This window comes from Nerophis ophidion, linkage group LG15 (genome assembly GCF_033978795.1).
Source record: "Nerophis ophidion isolate RoL-2023_Sa linkage group LG15, RoL_Noph_v1.0, whole genome shotgun sequence".
NCBI lineage: Eukaryota > Metazoa > Chordata > Actinopteri > Syngnathiformes > Syngnathidae > Nerophis > Nerophis ophidion.
This window is the reverse complement of record NC_084625.1, coordinates 45,856,852-45,878,192: the sequence shown is the minus strand read 5'-3', so window position 1 is coordinate 45,878,192 and position 21,341 is coordinate 45,856,852. Positions and strand designations below refer to the sequence as shown.

At 40.2% G+C, this 21,341-nt stretch overlaps 1 protein-coding gene across 2 annotated transcripts in view; it reads left to right on the top strand.

The window, feature by feature from the left end:
* The window catches only part of insig1 (insulin induced gene 1), a 28,469-nt gene extending 8,537 nt beyond the window's left edge, over positions 1-19,932 (top strand). Inside the window, exons 2-5 of one of the 2 annotated variants that reach the window (XM_061922256.1) lie at positions 4,774-4,898; positions 4,980-5,146; positions 5,235-5,334; positions 19,046-19,932. In XM_061922256.1, the coding sequence (XP_061778240.1) occupies positions 4,774-4,898; positions 4,980-5,146; positions 5,235-5,334; positions 19,046-19,075 (422 nt within the window). In that variant the 3' untranslated portion in view covers positions 19,076-19,932. Of the gene's footprint in view, positions 1-4,773; positions 5,147-5,234; positions 5,335-19,045 lie in introns of both variants that reach the window. The other variant, XM_061922255.1, reaches the window with a different exon arrangement.
* Positions 19,933-21,341: the final 1,409 nt, after the last annotated feature.

Here is a 21,341-nt window from a genome sequence, read left to right as displayed (position 1 = left end):
GTTAACGCTATATTATAAAATATAATTCTATATTATAAAAATACAGACGTTTTGTTAACGCTTTATTATAAAAATACAGACGTTTTGTTTACGCTATATTATAAAAAAAAATGTAAAAAACAATTGACAAACACAAGCTATGGCAGGGGTAGGGAACCTATGGCTCGCGAGCCAGATGTGGCTCTTTTGATGACTGCACCTGGCTCTCAGGTAAATCTGAGCTGACAATGCTTGACACGATAAGTAATGAATAATTAGGGTCCGCAGGCCCATTGCCAAAGTTTGGCAATGGGCCTGCGGACCCTATTGAAACTGCTGTGTTTTATTATTATCCATCCATCCATTTTCTACCGCTTATTCCCTTTCGGGGTCCCGGGGGCGCTGGCGCCTATCCCAGCTGCAATCGGGCGGAAGGCGGGGTACACCCTGGACAAGTCGCCACCTCATCGCAGGGCCAACACAGATAGACAGACAACATTCACACACTAGGACCAATTTAGTGTTGCCAATCAACCTATCCCCAGGTGCATGTCTTTGGAGGTGGGAGGAAGCCGGAGTACCCGGAGGGAACCCACGCATTCACGGGGAGAACATGCAAACTCCACACAGAAAGATCCCGAGCCTGGATTTGAACCCAGGACTGCAGGACCTTCGTATTGTGAGGCAGACGCACTAACCCCTCTGCTACCGTGAAGCCCTGTTTTATTATTATTAGATGGCAATCTTCACCACTCCTGATGTGTGTGTAAAATTTGGTGAGTTTTAAAGCATGGTAAGGGGGTCAAATTACAGGTCGGCGTTTCTGGATGTTGTTGATAAATGGCTTTCGCTTTGTATAGTAGAGCTTTAACTTGCACTTTGAAGCATTTTAAAGGGGTCAAATTGCAGCTCAAAGAGGCAAAAATGACATTTTTTAGGAAACTTTGCCCATTGCAAAAGGACTCCACGGGAGTCCTTTTGCAATGGGCCAAGGACCCTATTGAAACTGCTGTGTTTTATTATTATTAGATGGCAATTTTCCCCACTCCTGATGTGTGTGTAAAATTTGGTGAGTTTTAAAGCATGGTAAGGGGGTCAAATTACAGGTCGGCGTTTCTGGATGTTGTTGACAAATGGCTTTCGCTTTGTATAGTAGAGCTTTAACTTGCACTTTGAAGCATTTTAAAGGGGTCAAATTACAGCTCAAAGAGGCAAAAATGAAATTTTTTTGGAAACTTTGCTCCTGTGGAGTCCTTTTGCAATGGGCCTGCGGACCCTATTGAAACTGCTGTGTTTTATTATTATTCCGCTCCTTCGCACCCTAATTTGACCCCCTTAACATGCTTCAAAACTCACGAAATTTGACACACACGTCGGTGTGGCAAACCTTCCCAACTTATTAAGTAACCAAACCCCAAAAAGGAAAATTGCACTCTAGCGCCCCCTAGAAAAAAAAAAACAGAATGCTCGTAACTTCCGTTAGGAATGTCGTAGAGACATGAAACAAAAACCTCTATGTAGGGCTGACTTAGACCTAGATTTCATAATTGTATCTTCTGGGGCAAAAATCAACAAAAATTTTGCAAAAACCCATTCAAGGCAAATTTTTCGCAAAAAATGCTATTTTTGCCTCTTTGAGCTGTAATTTGACCCCCTCAACATGCTTCAAAACTCACCAAACTTGGCACACACATCAGGACTGGCGAAAATTGCGATCTAATGAAAAAAAAAATCCCAATACTCAATTTCGCTCTAGCGCAATTTTTGAATAAAACACAGCAAAAACTGCTCCTAGGAAGAAAACACAAACAAAATTGCTTGTAACTTCCAGTAGGAATGCCGGAAAAACATGAAACAAAAACTTCTATGTAGGTCTCACTTAGACCTACATTTAGATGATTGACATCCTTTGGCAAAAATCAACAGGAAGTTAAAAATTACCCCTTCAAAATAAATGTTTGGTAAAAACTTGTCACCTTTTTTAAACGTAAACTCCTCCGAGTGCGTTTGTCGTTTCGGCTTCAAACTCGCACAGGAGAGAGATTGAACCCTTTTGATTAAAACTGTCCAACAAAGTTTTGATTACTGCTCCGGTTTTGATTTCACGCGCCTTCAAAGAACCCCTGCGCAAAGTTTCCTAAAAAATATCATTTTTGCCTCTTTGAGCTGTAATTTGTCCCCTTTAAAATGCTTCAAAGTGCAAGTTAAAGCTCTACTATACAAAGCGAAAGCCATTTATCAACAACATCCAGAAACGCCGATCTGTAATTTGTCCCCCTTACCATGCTTTAAAACTCACCAAATTTTACACACACATCAGGAGTGGCGAACATTGCCATCTAATAAAAAAACCAAACCCTAAAAATCTAAATTGCGCCCTAGCGCCCCCTAGGAAAAAACCCAGACAAAACTGCATGTAACTTCTGTTAGAAATGTCGTAGAGACATGAAATAAAGACCTCTATGTTGGTCTGACTTAGACCAGGGCTTGAGTAGCGGCGGCAGCCAAAGGCGGACCCGACCAATGCTGCTTGCAGCTTTAATTCCACTTGTAATCACAGTGTTAGAAATAATGTTCAAAATACAAAACATTCTCATGCATTTTTAATCCATCCGTTTTCTACCGCACCTGTTCAAGAAGTTACGTAAATGATAAGACGTTATTTATTTATTATTGGTTAGTGTGGGGCTTGCCCTCCTGGGGGTTCTTCAGACCACCAAGCACCAACATGAGAGCCTGTTTCGGGGTTACAATATTGTTTTATTTTTCAATAAGTCTCTCAGTTGCTTTCCAGCAATTGTCTTTTTCTCTTTCGTTCTCGTATTCGCTCGCGCTCTGACTCGCGCTCCAACCCTGTCTCTCCTCCTGGCTGCTGTTTATAACAGAGCGACAGGTGATTAGATAACAGGGCCAACGTGGGCCATCTACGCACCTGTCGCTGATTTCGAGGCCGATCCTGGCAACACCCCGCTTCGCTGCAGGCCACGCCCCCTCCACAGTTAGCTTCAGAATAACAATGTTATTACAAAGAATAAGAGATGTTGGGCTTAATTAAAAATGCACGCAATTAGTTGTGTTCAGTGTTTGAAAAAAAAATTATATGGCTCTTACTGGAAATACATTTTAAAATATTTGGCTTCTTGGCTCTCAGCCAAAAAGGTTCCCAACCTTTTTGAAACCAAGAGCTACTTCTTGGGTACCGATTAATGCGAAGAGCTACCAGTTTGATACACACGTAAATAAATTGCCAAAAATAACCAATTTGCTCAATTTTCTACCGCTTATTCCCTTTTGGGGTCGCGGGGGTTGCTGGAGCCTATCTCAGCTGCATTTGGGCAGAAGGCGGTGTACACCCTGGACAAGTCGCCACCTCATCACAGAGCCAACACAGATAGACAGACGACATTCACACTCACCTTTACACACTAGGGCCATTTTAGTGTTGCCAAAGAAGTATTTTATTTATTGTTGGTTAGCTTCAGAATAAAAATGATATAAAATATAAGACTTATACTCTAAAAATGTAGGTCTTACTTAAAAAATGCATGCATTTAGTTGTATTCAGTGTTTTTATCACCTTCGTCTTTTAGTAAAGGTTAAACTGTTTTTATCTTTTAACCTTTTTGAACAAGTCGTGCATGCTTTTATTTCAAGTGGCCTGGACTACTGCAATGCACTTTATGCTGGCATTAGCCAAAAAGCTCTCTCCCGGTTGTAGTTAGTCCAGAACGCGGCAGCACGACTTTTAACAGGGGCCAGGAAACGCCAGCATATAACCCCAATTCTTCAGAGTTTGCACTGGCTCCCTGTTCATTTTAGAATTGATTTTAAAACATTGCTGTTTGTTTTTAAATCTTTACATGGACTGGCACCTGAATATATCTCGGACCTTATCCAAATTTACATACCTGCGCGCGCTCTAAGGTCCGAAAGCCAGCTCCAGCTCGTGGTGCCCAAGACCAGACTTAAGACCAGGGGAGACAGGGCCTTCTCTGTGGTCGGCCCTGAGCTCTGGAACACTCTGCCCCTCCATGTTCAAACTGCTTCCACAGTGGAGTGTTTTAAGTCTCGTCTTAAGACCCACTTTTATTCTTTGGCTTTTAACACTACGTGAGTTGTGTGGTCCTCTGTCCTCTGTTGTCCTCTGTGTTTTTTATACACTTTTATTTTTATTTTACTGTTTTAATTGATTTTACCCTTTAAAATAGTTTTTAATCATATTTGTTTTTATATTGTTTTTATTGGTTTTATTTTTATTAATTTTTTGTTTTATTCAGTCATTGGTGGAGCATAATATTGTTTTTAACATGGCTGTGCAGCACTTTGGAAACGTTATTGTTGTTTAAATGTGCTATATAAATAAAGGGGATTGGATTGGATTGGATAAAACATAAAATACGGCTCTCACGGTAATACACTTTAAAAAATTTGGCTTTCATGGCTGTCTCAGTCAAAAAGGTTCCCGACCCCTGCCATAAGGGCAGCAATGCCAAAAGCTCTTTTGCCAAATTCAGTCCGTACATGTATTGTAATATTGTAATATTTTCCTATTTTGTTTCCATTTATACCCCCATTATTTAATTTTTACTTTTTAAATTCTATCTCAACTCTGTACACTGCTGCTGAAACAATGCATGCTTATTACTTGTTCTTTGGTTTTGTGTTGGGAATCCGTTCCGCACACTCAGCAAAAGACACCACGCAGCACTTCCTGAATTGGACCGGTTTGTGCTGATCTTTTGGAAGTTTGACTCTTTTTTTTTTTTTTTTTTTTTTTTTTTTCTTTTTTGGCAGCTGTGGTGGGCCTGCTGTACCCGTGTCTGGACAGCCACTTGGGAGAGCCTCACAAGTTCAAGCGGGAGTGGGCGAGCGTCATGAGGTGCATCGCCGTCTTTGTGGGCATCAACCACGCCAGTGTCGTATCCTTCCATGCCGACTCATTTATTCCGTCCTCGCCTTTTGAAATATTTGCTTTTGACCTTAACTGGACGCAACAACAGAAACTGGACTTTGACAACAACGTGCAGCTGTCGCTTACTTTGGCCGCCTTGTCGCTGGGCCTGTGGTGGACCTTCGACCGCTCCCGCAGCGGCTTTGGTCTGGGCGTGACCACCGCCTTCCTGGCCACCGTCTTCACTCAGCTCCTGGTCTACAACGGCGTCTACCAGTATGCACAACACAACATCCAAAGTTGTAGTTCACGCTCTGACCCAAAAGTTCAGCATTTGACCGGAGATCTTGTCATTCGTTGCCAGGTACACGTCTCCGGACTTCTTATATGTGCGCTCCTGGCTGCCCTGTATATTCTTCTCCGGCGGCGTGACTGTGGGGAACATCGGGCGCCAACTCGCCATGGTAAGTTTGATTATTGATCTACTAAAAGAGGGCTCACTATTAAACATCCCATCTGGTTGTCTACTCAGGGGTTAGACCAGGGGTCAGCAACCTTTTTGAAACCAAGAGCTACTTCTTGGGTACTGATTAATGCGAAGGGCTACCAGTTTGATACACACTTAAATAAATTGCCAAAAATAGCCAATTTGCTCAATTTACCTTTAATAAATAAATTTAAATGTATAAAAAAATGGGTATTTCTGTCTGTCATTCCGTCGTACATTTTTTTTCCTTTTACGGAGGGTTTTTTTGTAGAGAATAAATGATGAAAAAAACACTTAATTGAACGGTTTAAAAGAGGAGAAAACAAGAAAAAAATTAAAATTAAATTTTGAAACATAGTTTTTCTTCAATTTCGACTCTTTAAAATTCAAAATTCTACCGAAAAATATGAAGAGAAAAACTAGCTAATTCGAATCTTTTTGAAAAAAATGTAAAAAAGAATTTATGGAACATCATTAATATATTTTCCTGATTAAGATTCATTTTAGAATTTTGATGACATGTTTTAAATAGGTTAAAATCCAATCTGCACAATTAGTGCACCAACTCAAAAAAAAAACCTCCCTTTTTCATGACCAAAAAAAAAAAAAAAACCCTGCCAGGCAGCGGGACAAATTATCAAGCGTTGACCGGTCCGGAGCTACAAAAAGGTTGGGGGCCACTGTTTTAAAGGCCCACGGCACATTCTTAAAATACTATTAAAATAAACAAAAACATAACAAAAGTTAAATAAAAAAAGTTTAAATGTTAAATGTAATGAAGAAAAAGTTGCAATGTTGATTAGTAAAACAAAGTTGTTGTTTTTCTCTTTCAAACTGTCATTGCTCAAAACATAAACTTATGTAGAGTATATGTAGAATATATTTATATATTATATATATAATATATTATTTTCACAGTGGCAGAGGGGTTAGTGCGTCTGCCTCACAATACGAAGTTCCAGTAGTCCTGGGTTCAAATTCAGGCTCGGGATCTTTCTGTGTGGAGTTTGCATGTTCTCCCCGTGAATGCGTGGGTTCCCTCCGGGTACTCCGGCTTCCTCCCACTTCCAAAGACATGCACCTGGGGATAGGTTGATTGGCAACACTAAATTGGCCCTAGTGTGTGAATGTGAGTGTGAATGTTGTCTGTCTATCTGTGTTGGCCCTGCGATGAGGTAGCGACTTGTCCGGGGTGTGCCCTGCCTTCCGCCCGATTGTAGCTGAGATGGGCGCCGGCGGCCCCGAAGGGGAATGAGCGGTAGAAAATGGATGGATGGATGGATAATATATTATTTTTTATTATTCTTGTCTATTGTGAGTGAGGGCTTCACGGTGGCAGAGGGGTTAGTGCGTCTGCCTCACAATACGAAGGTCCTGCAGTCCTGGGTTCAAATCCAGGCTCGGGATCTTTCTGTGTGGAGTTTGCATGTTCTCCCCGTGAATGCGTGGGTTCCCTCCGGGTACTCCGGCTTCCTCCCACTTCCAAAGACATGCACCTGGGGATAGGTTGATTGGCAACACTAAAATTGGCCCTAGTGTGTGAATGTGGGTGTGAATGTTGTCTGTCTATCTGTGATGGCCCTGCGATGAGGTGGCGACTTGTCCAGGGTGTACCCCGCCTTCCGCCCGATTGTAGCTGAGATAGGCGCCAGCGCCCCCCGCGACCCCGAACGGGAATAAGCGGCAGAAAATGGATGGATGGATATTGTGAGTGAACTGTGGTGCTGAATTTCCCCCAGGGATAAAGTAATTTCTATTCTATTCTATAATATTGAATCCAAATCAATGTTACTATGAATTATTATCAAGGTTACCATTACTTCACATCAAATATTCCACTAAGAAAAATATTTTTGGTGGAAGATTTTGCAAATTTGGTGAATAAATAACCAAAAAATGTATATTTTCTTATTGTACCGAAAATGAACTGAACCGTGACCTCTAAACCGAGGTACGTACCGAACCGAAATTTTTGTGTACCGTTACACCCCTAATATAAAGTTGTATCTATGTCTGTTTAGGTCTTAAGTGTAAATGATTCCACCCCAGTTAGGATGCTTCTGAGGTGGAGATTGTTGTTGTTGCTGCTGCCTCGTTGGCCCCGTAAAGAGTTGCATGTCCCCCAGTCGGCTTGATGCCAGTTCAGATGCTGCAATAAGTTTGTTGTGCTGATGCCTTTTTTTTTTTTTTTTTTAATAACAACAAACTTTGCAGCGCGCAGTTTACGTCAAATACCGCAGATCTAAAGCACTGACAACACTCGGGGGTGGCAGGGCTGGGGAAGCTAACGGGGGAGACAAGTATTTTATTATAATTTTTTTCAAATCATCTGCAACAAAATGCTAGAATTTAATCAATAAATTCGATAGATGGACCAGCCTTAAACGTGTGACAATTGTGACCCTAAAGACGGTTCCAAACTCGATGTCTCTTTAAGTTTTTGTGCTACAAAAATGGTTACTATAGTAACGGCGACCAAAAAGGCAGCGTGTGTTCACGGCTCATTCTGTAATTTCCCAACTTTATTCTTCTTCCTGGTTGGCAAGCAATTGTCGTTGAGACTAGTAATTAACGTGCATGTAGAGTCACTTGGCAAACCGGAATATTTGGTCCCATGACGTAGATGCAGTATTTGGCCCCGGAATAAAAGACGTGATGATGATCAGAATGGTCTAGTGCAGTGATTCTCAAATGGGGGTACTTGAAGGTATGCCAAGGGGTACGTGAGATTTTGAAAAAATTATTCTAAAAATAGCAACAATTCCAAAATCCTTTATAAATATATTTATTGAATAATACTTCAACAAAATATGAATGTAAATTGTGAAAAGAAATGCAACAATGCAATATTCAGTGTTGACAGCTAGATTTTTTTGCGGACATGTTCCATAAATATTGATGTTAAAGGGGAACATTATCACCAAACCTATGCAAGCGTCAATATATACCTTGATGGTGCAGAAAAAAAGACCATGTATTTTTTCAACCGATTTCCAAACTCTAAATGGATGAATTTTGGCAAATTAAACGCCTTTCTGTTTATCGCTCTTTTAGCGATGACGTCAGAACGTGACGTCACCGAGGTAACACACCCGCCATATTCATTTTCACATTACAAACACCGGGTCTCAGCTCTGTTATTTTCCGTTTTTTCGACTATTTTTTGGAACCTTGGAGACATCATGCCTCGTCGGTGTCTTGTCGGAGGGTGTAACAACACTAACAGGGAGGGATTCAAGTTGCACCACTGGCAAGAAATCTGCCGCCAGACCCCCATTGAATGTACCAGAGTGTCCGCACATTTTACCGGCGATGCTAAGACAGACATGGCACAGAGATGTATGGATAACCTGCAGATGCATTTGCAACAATTAAGTCAACGAAATGATAAAAGGTGAGTTTTGTTGATGTTGTTGACTTATGTGCTAATCAGACATATTTGGTCACGGCATGACTGCCAGCTAATCGATGCTAACATGCTATGCTAATCAATGCTAACATGCTGTTACGCTAGCTGTATGTACATTTGAAACTAGATACCCACATTTAATGCGAAACAAACACTTACCAATCGACGGATTTAAGTTGCTCCAGTGTCACAAGATGCGAAAGTCCAGATCGTTTTGTCCGCACATTTTACCGGCGATGCTAATAAGGCAGCCATGCTATGGGCCACTTCATTAGGTACACCCACGCTATGGCCGAATAGCGTCAATAGCTATTCGCTCAATAGCTTCAATTTCTTCTTCAATTTCGTTTTCGCTATCTGCCTCCATACTCCCACTATCTGTTTCAATACATGCGTAATCTGTTGAATCGCTTAAGCCGCTGAAATCCGAGTCTGAATCCGAGCTAATGTCGCTATATCTTGCTGTGGTAACCGCCATGTTGTTTGTATTGGCAGCACTGTATGACGTCACAGGGAAATGGATAGTGGTTTCGAAGATAGCGAAAATAAGGCACTTTAAAGCTTTATTTAGGGATATTCCTGAACCGGTAAAATTTAGTAAAAAACTTCAAAAAATACAACAAGCCACTGGGAACTGATTTTTATTGTTTTTAACCCTCTATTACAATCCCCAAAGAGGGCACTTTATGTGTACAAATCTTTATTTATAGTTGAATCACTTGTTTTTTTTTTTCAACAAGTTTTTAGTTATTTTTATATCTTTTTTTTTCCAAATAGTTCAAGAAAGACCACTACAAATGAGCAATATTTTGCACTGTTATACATTTAATAAATCAGAAACGGATGACATCGTGCTGAATTTTCAGGTGAGAGAGGACGCTAACGGCAGTGCCTTTAAGACACGCCCCCAATATTGTTGTCCGGGTGGAAATGGGGAGAATGGTTGCCCCGGGAGATTTTCGAGGGGGGCACGGAAATTCGGGAGTCTACCAGGAAAATCGGTAGGGTTGGCATGTATGCTTATAAACTAGGGATGTGGTGATTATCATTACATTGTGGATAATTACTGCCGTTGCAGTAAAAAAAACTGTATTACTTGGTATCTTAATAAGTAGCGTTATCACTGGGAGGACTAGGCTAAACATGTTTGACACCAAGAGCAAGCTAACCGCTTAATGAGCGAATCAAAGTGATCTGTGAGTCAGACAAATTTTAGAGCCGTCTGCATTACTTTATTTACAATAAAGCATCAATTATTGGCGTTTACTAATCAATTTTGCAAACGGCCATGTCCGGAGTGCAGTTTATCTTAGGGACGTATACCGAGTACCGGTATTTTTTGGTGCCGGTTCCAAATTGGGTCGTCCATGAGGACCGATTAAAAAATCTGGACAAATGATGAGGTTATCAGTATTTGTTTTATCCAGCTGGTCGTTTTAATTATGACTTGCTGCTGCTACGCATAAAAAAAATTCACGGATGGGATCTAAGTGTCCTTTTAGAATAATGACAAATAAGGATGCAACGCCACACCAAAGTTAGTAACTAGGGATGTCCGATAACATCGGACTGCCAATATTAATGGCCGATGAATGCTTTGAAATGAAATATCGTAAATTATCGGTATCAGTTTCAAAAAGTAAAATTCATGACATTTTCAAACGCCACTGTGTACACGGACGTAGGGAAAAGTACAGAGCGCCAATAAACTTTAAAGGCACTGCCTTTGCGTGCCGGCCCAGTCACACAATACCTACGGCTTTTCACACACACAAGTGAATGCCAGCATACTTGGTCAACAGCCATACAGGTCACACTGTGGGTGGCCGTATAAACAACTTTAACACTGTGAACCCACACCAAACAAGAATGACAAACACATTTCGGGAGAACATCCACACCGTAACACAACAGAAGAAATACCCAGGATCCCTTGCAGCACTAACTCTTCTGGGGCGCTACAATATACTATATAATGGTTACCTGCCCAGTATGGTTTAACAAAAGAAAGGACTGGCACATTCAATTTAATAGCAAAGACTACTTCCTGATTATGGCAACACACTTAAGCCGATATACTACTGTGTCTTGGAGAGTCTACTCTAATAATATCTAATAATAATAGCAATCAATGGACTACAAATAAGCTCTTAAATATGAATTCCTCTTCCACATGTGATACACTATTTAAAAATAGCTTATTTTTATTTTATTAATTTAACCGTCTGCTGCTCTAATACAACGATGGGGAAATTGTTGGTTCTTTATCCTGTTTGTTGAGTTTGAAATGTTTTGAATGTCGTTTTTTTTTCATTCATTCAGTGGTTGGACACACTGAGACTTGTTGGGAGTCAAAGCCTCTTTTGGGTTTTTAAAAAAAAAAAAATGTCAAAGGTCACAGTTGAGGCTTGTTTAAACAAGATTCTTAACATTCTAACATTTTTTTCGAAAAGCAGACGAGGCTTTAGTTGTTTTGGAACTTTATGGTTTGAATAAACTGTTGTCAGCGCTAGATCTGGGGTGATTAAACGCTATCAGTATATATGGCGATAGACAAGTCATCAATATAAAATAAGGTCGATAAATATGTTGGGGTTTTTTCGGGTCCGAAACCGAAAAAGATGAAGCATGGTTGGTTGCATGAACAAAAGCACTCGCCGTTTGGTAAGCTAACCAAACAGGAAGTTTGCAGCTCAGACAGGCTCCTTATAAAATGCCCAAGCCACTTTAGTGAAGTGAATTATATTTATATAGCGCTTTTCTCAAGTGACTCAAAGCGCTTTACATAGTGAAACAGAATATCTAAGTTACATTTAAACCAGTGTGGGCGGCACTGGGAGCAGGTGGGTGAAGTGTCTTGCTCAAGGACACAACGGCAGTGACTAGGATGGCTGAAGCGGGAATCGAACCTGCAACCCTCAAGTTGCTGGCACGGCCACTCTACCAACCGAGCTATACTGCCCACTTTACAACTGTTATTACTATGAGACTGATGTATAACACATGTGTATACAACTCTGTGTAATAATCCATCCATCCTGTACGGGAGCCTGTAAAGGACTGTATTTTCACTCCTATTATTTAATATTTATTTAAGAATCTAATCTAAGAGAAAGTGAGAGGAGACGGTTTATATAGTTTAAAAATTTACTATGTAATAACCAGAAAGAGCTTCTTCAGCTCTCACTGGATCGGTTCGCAGCCGAGTGTGAAGCGACCGGAATGAGAATCAGCACCTCCAAGTCCGAGTCCATGGTTCTCGCCCGGAAAAGGGTGGAATGCCATCTGCGGGTTGGGGAGGAGACCCTGCCCCAAGTGGAGGAGTTCAAGTACCTAGGAGTCTTGTTCACGAGTGGGGGAAGAGTGGATCGTGAGATCGACAGGCGGATCGGTGCGGCGTCTTCAGTAATGCGGACGTTGTACCGATCCATTGTGGTGAAGAAGGAGCTGAGCCGGAAGGCAAAGCTCTCAATTTACCGGTCGATCTACGTTCCCATCCTCACCTATGGTCATGAGCTTTGGGTCATGACCGAAAGGATAAGATCACTGGTACAAGCGGCCAAAATGAGTTTCCTGCGCCGTGTGGCGGGGCTCTCCCTTAGAGATAGGGTGAGAAGCTCTGTCATCCGGGAGGAACTCAAAGTAAAGCCGCTGCTCCTCCACATGGAGAGGAGCCAGATGAGGTGGTTCGGGCATCTGGTCAGGATGCCACCCGAACGCCTCCCTAGGGAGGTGTTTAGGGCACGTCCAACCGGTAGGAGGCCACGGGGAAGACCCAGGACACGTTGGGAAGACTATGTCTCCCGGCTGGCCTGGGAACGCCTCGGGATCCCCCGGGAAGAGCTAGACGAAGTGGCTGGGGAGAGGGAAGTCTGGGTTTCCCTGCTTAGGCTGTTGCCCCCGCGACCCGGCCTCGGATAAGCGGAAGAAGATGGATGGATGGATGGATAACCAGAAAGACATACAATAACCAGACATTAATCCCTGCTCACACGCTACCTCCCCAATAGAACAACCCACACTAAACCAATCACACAACACACACACACAGTCCAACCTGGGCCAGAAGATTGTCAGTTGCCGTCCTGATGAATCGGTGGTGCACTTTGGGGTGGGGTAGTGAGTTGCAACTGCTGGATACAAAGGGGGCGTTGGAGAAGGGGGGGCACCTCCCGTTCTTGAGTAGAGATGGCGAGGGGAGGGAAAAGCACGGCTTTGCTTCCTTAACCTTCCTCTTGTGTTAGCTTTCTGTTACCATCTCTTATGTTAACGGGTCGGTTTTGACCCACGTTTTAAATCAGCTGTAAAATACACTAAAAACAATTATCTATCATCCAATTTGTTTCTCATCTCTTGGTTACCTCGTTAGGCTTCCTTATCCTTGAAAATATTGGTTTTAATATTTTTGGTTTGGGCCATTGGGCCTTTTTTTGTCAGTATACCCCTCGATTTCAATTTTAAAAAATGGTAAAACGAACCTCAAGAGAATCATATACATAAAAAAAAGGTTGTTGTGTTACCTAACTATTACTAACGGGTATTAGAACACATCTCTTAAATAAATGTGTTTTATTTATTTTTTCATTTTAAGAATTTTAACTATAGTAACATCTATGGTGTTACGGGTCAATTTCGACCCATATATATTTACTTCAAGAAAAAGGCTAAAAAGTATTTTTTTCAGCAACAGAAATCCAACATCAAACAAACAACAAATCAAGCAAATGAAACCAAGAGAAATAGATTACTAGTTCCAAAACTAATAAAAAAACTAAATCAGAGTGGCAAAAAGTGACACTTTTAGTGTCCGTCTTTTGTTTGTTTTTGTACAGGATAACAAGGTAAAATGAGAATCCACTAAAGCTCACATGTTTGGGAGAGGAGCTGTCTGTCAGTGTGTTCAGTTTTGGCTCTTATCATTGCTTTATCTTCTTATTTTTATAACTGGGTCGAAACCGACCCTAACAACACCAAGGGCATAATTTCTACCAGAGCATTTCATAATTTAGTGAAAACAATTAAAATGTTTTATTTTGTTGACGAAGAGGTTCCTGACAAAGTCAAAAAACTTTGATGCAAAAAAATAAATGTATGTGGTGTTTTTATGCATTTAAAAACTAAAACGGGTCGGTGCCGACCCTAACACAAGACGAAGGTTAAGCACGACTCAGTAGGACCAGTCTGGAGCGAGAAGAGAACCAGCCTCGTCCTGGGTCCCCTCTCTGTCGACTGGTCCTTAAGCGCGTGCAATGGACGCGCCAACCCCGCGTGTCCAAGTCCCTCGCAGCAACTTAGCAACAATAGCACGCAACTAAACTCTCTATACCAGGGGGGTGCCCATTACGTCGATCGCGATCGACTAGTCGATCTCGGAGAGTGTGTCAGTCGATCTCAAGCCAGGCATTAAAAACTATACATAAAAATGAGCAATCATCAATCATACCAAGACTTCACTTTCGTCAGTTGTTTGACATTCTCGGCACCCGAGGATCTTGTGAGATGACTCTGGCTGCTGCAAGCTCATATTTAAGAAAAAAAATCACTAACAGGGCGGACGCAGAGAAACACATTTTATTTCTAGAGACTCCGTACCTACTGTCAAAACTCTAAAGACCGACTGCACAGTTCCTGTCTTCACCATAAAAGACCTGTTTCATCCTGCCTGTGCTAACAAAATAAGAGTCTCAGAAAGCTAGCAAGCTACGGAGTTTGATGCCAATGTATTTCTCCCCCGCCCTCAGCGACTGCTTTCTCACTTGCTTGCCCACCCGCACAGTCACTGACGTCACTCACCTGCTGCCAGACATTAAAGGGCCACACACACATGCTACTCTCATAACAAAGTGTTTAAAAACGAGTATGCAAGTTGGACAAATGAGATGCCAAATCCAACCACTTTCATGTGGTATTGGACAGAAAGGAGGACTTTTTTTTTTCCTCCATTTGAAAATGCGGACGTTCTCAGCACCACTGTCTAATTCCAATCAATGCAAGTCATCAGAATCAAATACACCAACTTATCAATCAATCAATATTTATTTATATAGCCCCAAATCACAAATGTCTCAAAGGACTGCACAAATCATTACGACTACAACATCCTCGGAAGAACCCACAAAAGGGCAAGGAAAACTCACCTAGTGGGCAGGGAGAATTCACATCCAGTGGGACGCCAGTGACAATGCTGACTATGAGAAACCTTGGAGAGGACCTCAGATGTGGGCAACCCCCCCCCCCCCAGCGTAGAGATGTCCCCAACCGACACAGGCGAGCGGTCCATCCTGGGTCTCGACTCTGGACAGCCAGTACTTCATCCATGGTCATCGGACCGGACCCCCTCCACAAGGGAGGGGGGGACATAGGAGAAAGAAAAGAAGCGGCAGATCAACTGGTCTAAAAAGGAGGTCTATTTAAAGGCTAGAGTATACAGATGAGTTTTAAGGTGAGACTTAAATGCTTCTACTGAGGTAGCATCTCGAACTGTTACCGGGAGGGCATTCCAGAGTACTGGAGCCCGAACGGAAAACGCTCTATAGCCCGCAGACTTTTTTTGGGCTCTAGGAATCACTAATAATCACAATAGGAATCACTAGGAATCACAATATTCTTGTCTTCATGAAAGAAAGTGTTAAACATGCTTGTATTATCATTAAACACCATTAGCTTGTTAACAAAAATGTCTCTTTCATAAATAAATAAATAAATATAAATTATAAATAGGAATGAGGTAGATCTCTTCGACTTGCAGAAAAAGTGTGAGTGCCCCTGGTCTATACTATACTATCCCACACGTGTTCTCCCAACAATACAGTCCACGGGGAGAGGGTCTATATCAGGGGTCGGGAACCTTTTTTTTCTGAGAGAGCCATGAAAGCCAAATATTTTAAAATGTATTTCCGTGACAACCGTATAATAGTTTTAACACTGAATACAACTGTCAGGTTCAAACACTGATGCTGACATCTATTAAACAGACAAGAAGCAAGGAATTAAACAGAGACAGGATTCAATTTAGCTCAATGAGGAGAAACCCGTAGACCTGTACCCTTGTACAGTGTCGTCCCTACGCTCTGACAAGAGAATTTATGCCTTTTGGACTTTCCCTGATTACAACAACTAAATGCGTCCATCTTTTATTCTCTTTAATAACATTATTTTGAAGGTAACAAATAATAAATAGAATACTTTTGACCATTAATGCGACATCTTGAACAGGCGCGATAGAAATGGATGGAATCTATTACAATGCATGAGAATGTTTTATATTTGGAACGTTATGTGATTACCAGCGGAATTATTCATTACTTATCGTGTTAAGCAACGTCAGCTAAGATTTATCTGAGAGTTAGATGCAGTCATCAAAAGAGCCACATCTGGCTCGAGAGCCACAGGTTCCCTACCCCTGGTCTATATAAACAAACTTAGCTAAACGGGAATAAACTTGCCATAAGTTGAGTCACGGTGCAGCACACAAACACCGGTTAGCTTCCTAGCCGTTAGCATGAACTTCACATATACTAGCAAGGTGAAGCACCCTAAATGTCCTAAACTGAAACTAGTGCAAATAACACACTTGTCACTCACACTCTGATAGAATTCTCTCACCGTTGTTCTTTCTCCGATATGCAATCGTGAAGTGAAGTGAAGTGAATTATATTTATATAGCGCTTTTCTCAAGTGACTCAAAGCGCTTTACATAGGGAAACCCAATATGTAAGTTACATTTAAAGCAGTGTGGGTGGCACTGGGAGCAGGTGGGTAAAGTGTCTTGCCCAAGGACACAACGGCAGTGACTAGGATGGCGGAAGCGGGAATCGAACCTGCAACCCTCAAGTTGCTGGCACGGCCACTCTACCAACCGAGCTATGCCGCCGTCGTGGTAAACTGTCTCCATCCGCGTACTACTGTTTCTTTGCCGGAGCTATTTAAACACTTTTTTTTTTCTACCAGCTGGCGGAAACGGAAATGCCCGTCACCGTGGCAACCAAAACCATAGCAACGGTACACAACTTAAATATTGACATTTCGGCTGTCCCATCGAAACGTAGTAAATAGAACAAAATAATAATAACAATAATCCCTTAACAAAAATGATGTGAATTATATTTATATAGCGCTTTTCTCAAGTTACTCAAAGCGCTTTACATAGTGACACCCAATATCTAAGTTACATTTAAACCAGTGTGGGTGGCACTGGGAGCAGGTGGGTAAAGTGTCTTGCCCAAGGACACAACAGCAGTAACTAGGGTGGCATAAGCGGGAATCGAACCTGCAACTCTCAAGTTGCTGGCACGGCCACTCTACCAACCGAGCTATGCCGCCCTAAATGGAGAACTTAAAGACACAATTACAAAAACATGCCAAGCTTCAGAACACATCCATCTTCTACCGCTTATCCGGGCTTGGGTCGCGGGGGCAGCAGCCCAAGCAGTCCCGTCCATCGCTGCTTGCAGCTTTACTTTCACCTTGTTTTTTTTAACTCCACATGTCTTTATTCATAGTTTTGATGCCTTCATTGACAATCTACAATGTAAATAGTCATGAAAACACATGAAATGAGAATGTGTCCACACTTTTAGCCTGTATGTGTGGGTTCTATCAGGGGGCACCAGGTAGCCCGTAAGGACCGGATGAGTCCTGTTCTAAAAATAGCTCAAATAGCAGCACTTACCAGTGAGCTGCCTCTTATTTTTTTATTTATTTACTAGCAAGCTAGTCTCGCTTTGCTTGACATTTCTAAGAGAGACAAAACTCAAATAGAATTGTTTAGATAAATTCATTTATTTTTTTACTTTGCTTCTTATAACTTTCAGAAAGACAATTTTAGAGAAAAAATATAACCTTAAAATTTTTTTTAGGATTCTTAAACACAAATACCTTTTAAATTCCTTCCTCTTCTTTCCTGACAATTTAAATCAATGTTCAAGTATTTTTTTAATTTTTATTTTAAAGAATAATAAATACATTTTAATTTAATTCTTCATTTTAGCTTCTGTTTTTTTCAACGAATAATATTTGTGAAATATTTCTTCAAACTTTTTATGATTAAAATTTAAAAAAATTATTCTTGCAAATCTAGAGAATCAAATTTAAATCTTATTTCAAAGTCTTTTGAATTTCTTTTAAAATTTTTGTTCTGGAAAATCTAGAAGAAATAATGATTTGTCTTTGTTAGAAATATAGCTTGGTCCAATTTGTTATATATTCTAACAAAGTGCAGATTGGATTTTAACCTATTTAAAACATGTCATCAAAATTCTAAAATGAATCAGGAAAAATTACTAATGATGTTCCATAAATTCTTTTTTTAATTTTTTCAAAAAGATTCGAATTAGCTAGTTTTTCTTTTCACTTTTTTCGGTTGAATTTTGAATTTTAAAGAGTTGAAATTGAAGATAAACTATGTTTCAAAATTTAATTTTCATTTTTTTCGTGTTTTCTTTTCTCTTAAACCGTTCAATTAAGTGTTTTTTTTATCATTTATTCTCTACAAAAAACCTTCCGTAAAAGGAAAAAAAATATAGGACGGAATGACAGACACCCATTTTTTTATATATATATAGATTTATTTATTAAAGGTAAATTGAGCAAATTGGCTATTTCTGGCAATTTATTTAAGTGTGTATCAAACTGGTAGCCCTTGGCATTAATCAGTACCCAAGAAGTAGCTCTTGGTTTCAAAAAGGTTGCTGACCCCTGTGTTAAATAATGTTGAGTGTTTTATTTGCTAATTGAAGAGAAACTATGTTTTAAAATTTAATTTTCATTTTTTTCCTGTTTTCTCCTCTTTTAAACCGTTCAATTAAGTGTTTTTTTCATCATTTATTCTCTACAAAAAGACCTTTCGTAAAAGGAAAAAAAAAATGTATGACACAATGACAGACAGAAATACCCATTTTTTTATATACATATATAGATTTATTTATTAAAGGTAAATTGAGCAAATTGGCTATTTCTGGCAATTTATTGAAGTGTGTATCAAACTGGTAGCCCTTGGCATTAATCAGTACCCAAGAAGTAGCTCTTGGTTCCAAAAAGGTTGCTGACCCCTGGGTTAGATTTTACTTTCATCCAAATCTTTTGGTCCAATGCGCGCCCCAGGTTCAAAAGTTTGGGCACCCCTGGAGTAACACAACCAACATTACGGCCACAAATAAAGCAACATTTTACCTCAAAGGACAAAAAAAAAAGTGGCGAATGAAGTACAAACTAGACCCAAAACATGTCAGTGAGCGCAGTAAAGACTTGATTGTCATCTTCATGTCTCCCTCCTCCACAGGGTTGTGCGGAAAAGCCGCACGCCGACTGAACCGAGCGGACAAGATGGCGCACGGGCGACGTGGGAAAGAAGAGAACTTTAAAGTGTGTTTGGTGATGCCAGGTGACCGCCTGCCCGTCACACACGAGGACAGCGCCACCTTTTGCCTTTTTTGGACTTCAGAAGCTGCTTCTCACTTTCACTTGACTTCATCTTCCACCGTCTCAACTCTTAAAGGGAAATATTGAGGGGAGTGCGAGGCCCCGCCCCCCTCAAAACCAAATCGAGTATTTGTATCGCATTCTTAAGGCGGAGAAAGAAGACCTACGGGTATGTCAGTGCCAATCAGAAGCATCACAGAGTGGTTCGGGCTAATTAGAAAGAAGTAGTGCACCACAAGTGTTTCATTGTCTACCAGGCGTTCGATTCCCGTCTCTGCCTGATCACTTCTAAAAGACAGACTTGAAGACGTACTTTGCTAGTATTGCAGCCCAGGAATTAGTCAGGAGAACTGGTGTGCGGGCAGCGGAAGCCCAGACTTTAGTCAGCATCCAAAGAGAGTCCCGGATAGGTCAAAGTGGGTTTGTGGGCGTGTCCTACCTTTGCAATCTGTGATTGCTGCGTATTGTAGATTGTAGATCTTGGGCCACGGAAGGTAAGGTGCTCCTCGGTGCTCCTCGGGTCAGCGGGTGAAGTTTCGCTGCAATCTTATTTATTATCATTTCTGTCACAAACGACGGTGTCAAAGAACATTTATTAGCATCTCGGAAGGAAAAGTCTTTTATTTTTCCAAGCTTGCTGCTGAGGAAAGCTTTACCTTTTTTTTTTTTTTTTTTTTCTTGAAAGGGGATGAAGTACCTTCTTCAACTGTCTTGACCTCTTTTTGACAAATAAAAACATGGACAGGATTTGCACAAACTTGTCTTCTCACTTCACCTTTGGCACTGGGGGCCAAAGTCTGGAGGGTAGTGGGGGACAATTGTCTAGACCAGGGGTCAGCAACCTTTTTGAAACCAGGAGCTACTTCTTGGGTACTGATTAATGCGAAGGGCTACCAGTTTGATACACTTAAATAAATAGCCGGAAATAGCTAATTTGCTCAATTTACCTTCAATAAATAAATATATATATATATATATATGTATGTGTGGAAAAAATCACAAGACTACTTCATCTCTACAGAACTGTTTCATGAATTCTCCTGATGATTGAGGGAACCCCTCATGAAACAGTTCTGTAGAAATAAAATAGTCCTGTGATTTTTCCCACACATTCATATTGCGCTCTACCACGGTATCGAGCACTATTCTCTGGATAATCCAATCAAGATATATATATATATATATATATATATATATATAAAATGAGTATTTCTGTCTGTCATTACGTCATACATTTTTTTTCCTTTTACGGAACGTTTTTTGTAGAGAATAAATGATGAAAAAAACACTTAATTGAACGGTTTAAAAGAGGAGAAAACAGGAAAAAAATGAAAATTACATTTTGAAACATAGTTTATCTTCAATTTTGACTCTTTAAAATTCAAAATTCAACCGAAAAAAAGAAGAGAAAAACTAGCTAATTCGAATCTTTTTGGAAAAAATTAAAAAAATAATTTCTGGAACATCATTAGTAATTTTTCCTGATTAAGATTAATTTTAGAATTTTGATGACATGTTTTAAATAGGTTAAAATCCAATCTGCACTTTGTTAGAATATTTAACAAATTGGACCAAGCTATATTTCTAACAAAGACAAGTCATTATTTTGTTTTAGATTTTCCAAGACAAAAATTAAAAAAAAAATTCAAAAGACTTTGAAATGAGTTTTAAATATGATTCTAAAGATTTTCTAGATTTGTCACAATAATTTCTTTGAATTTTAATCATAAGTTTGAAGAAATATTTCACAAATATTCTTCGACGAAAAAACAAGCTAAAATGAAGGATTAAATTAAAATGTATTTATTATTCTGGCGACTTGTCCAGGGTGTACACCGCCTTCTGCCCGATTGGGGTCGCTGGTGCCTATCTCAGCTACAAAGGGAATGAACGGTAGAAAATGGATGGATGGATTCTTTACAATAAAAAAAATAAATCTACTTGAACATTGATTTAAATTGTCAGGAAGGAATTTAAAAGGTTAAAAGGTATATGTGTTTAAAAATCCTAAAATCATTTATAGGTTTGTATTTTTTTCTCTAAAATTGTCTTTCTGAAAGTTATACGAAGCAAAGTAAAAAAATAAATGAATTTATTTAAACAAGTGAAGACCAAATCTTTAAAATATTTTCTGGGATTTTCCAATTCTATTTGAG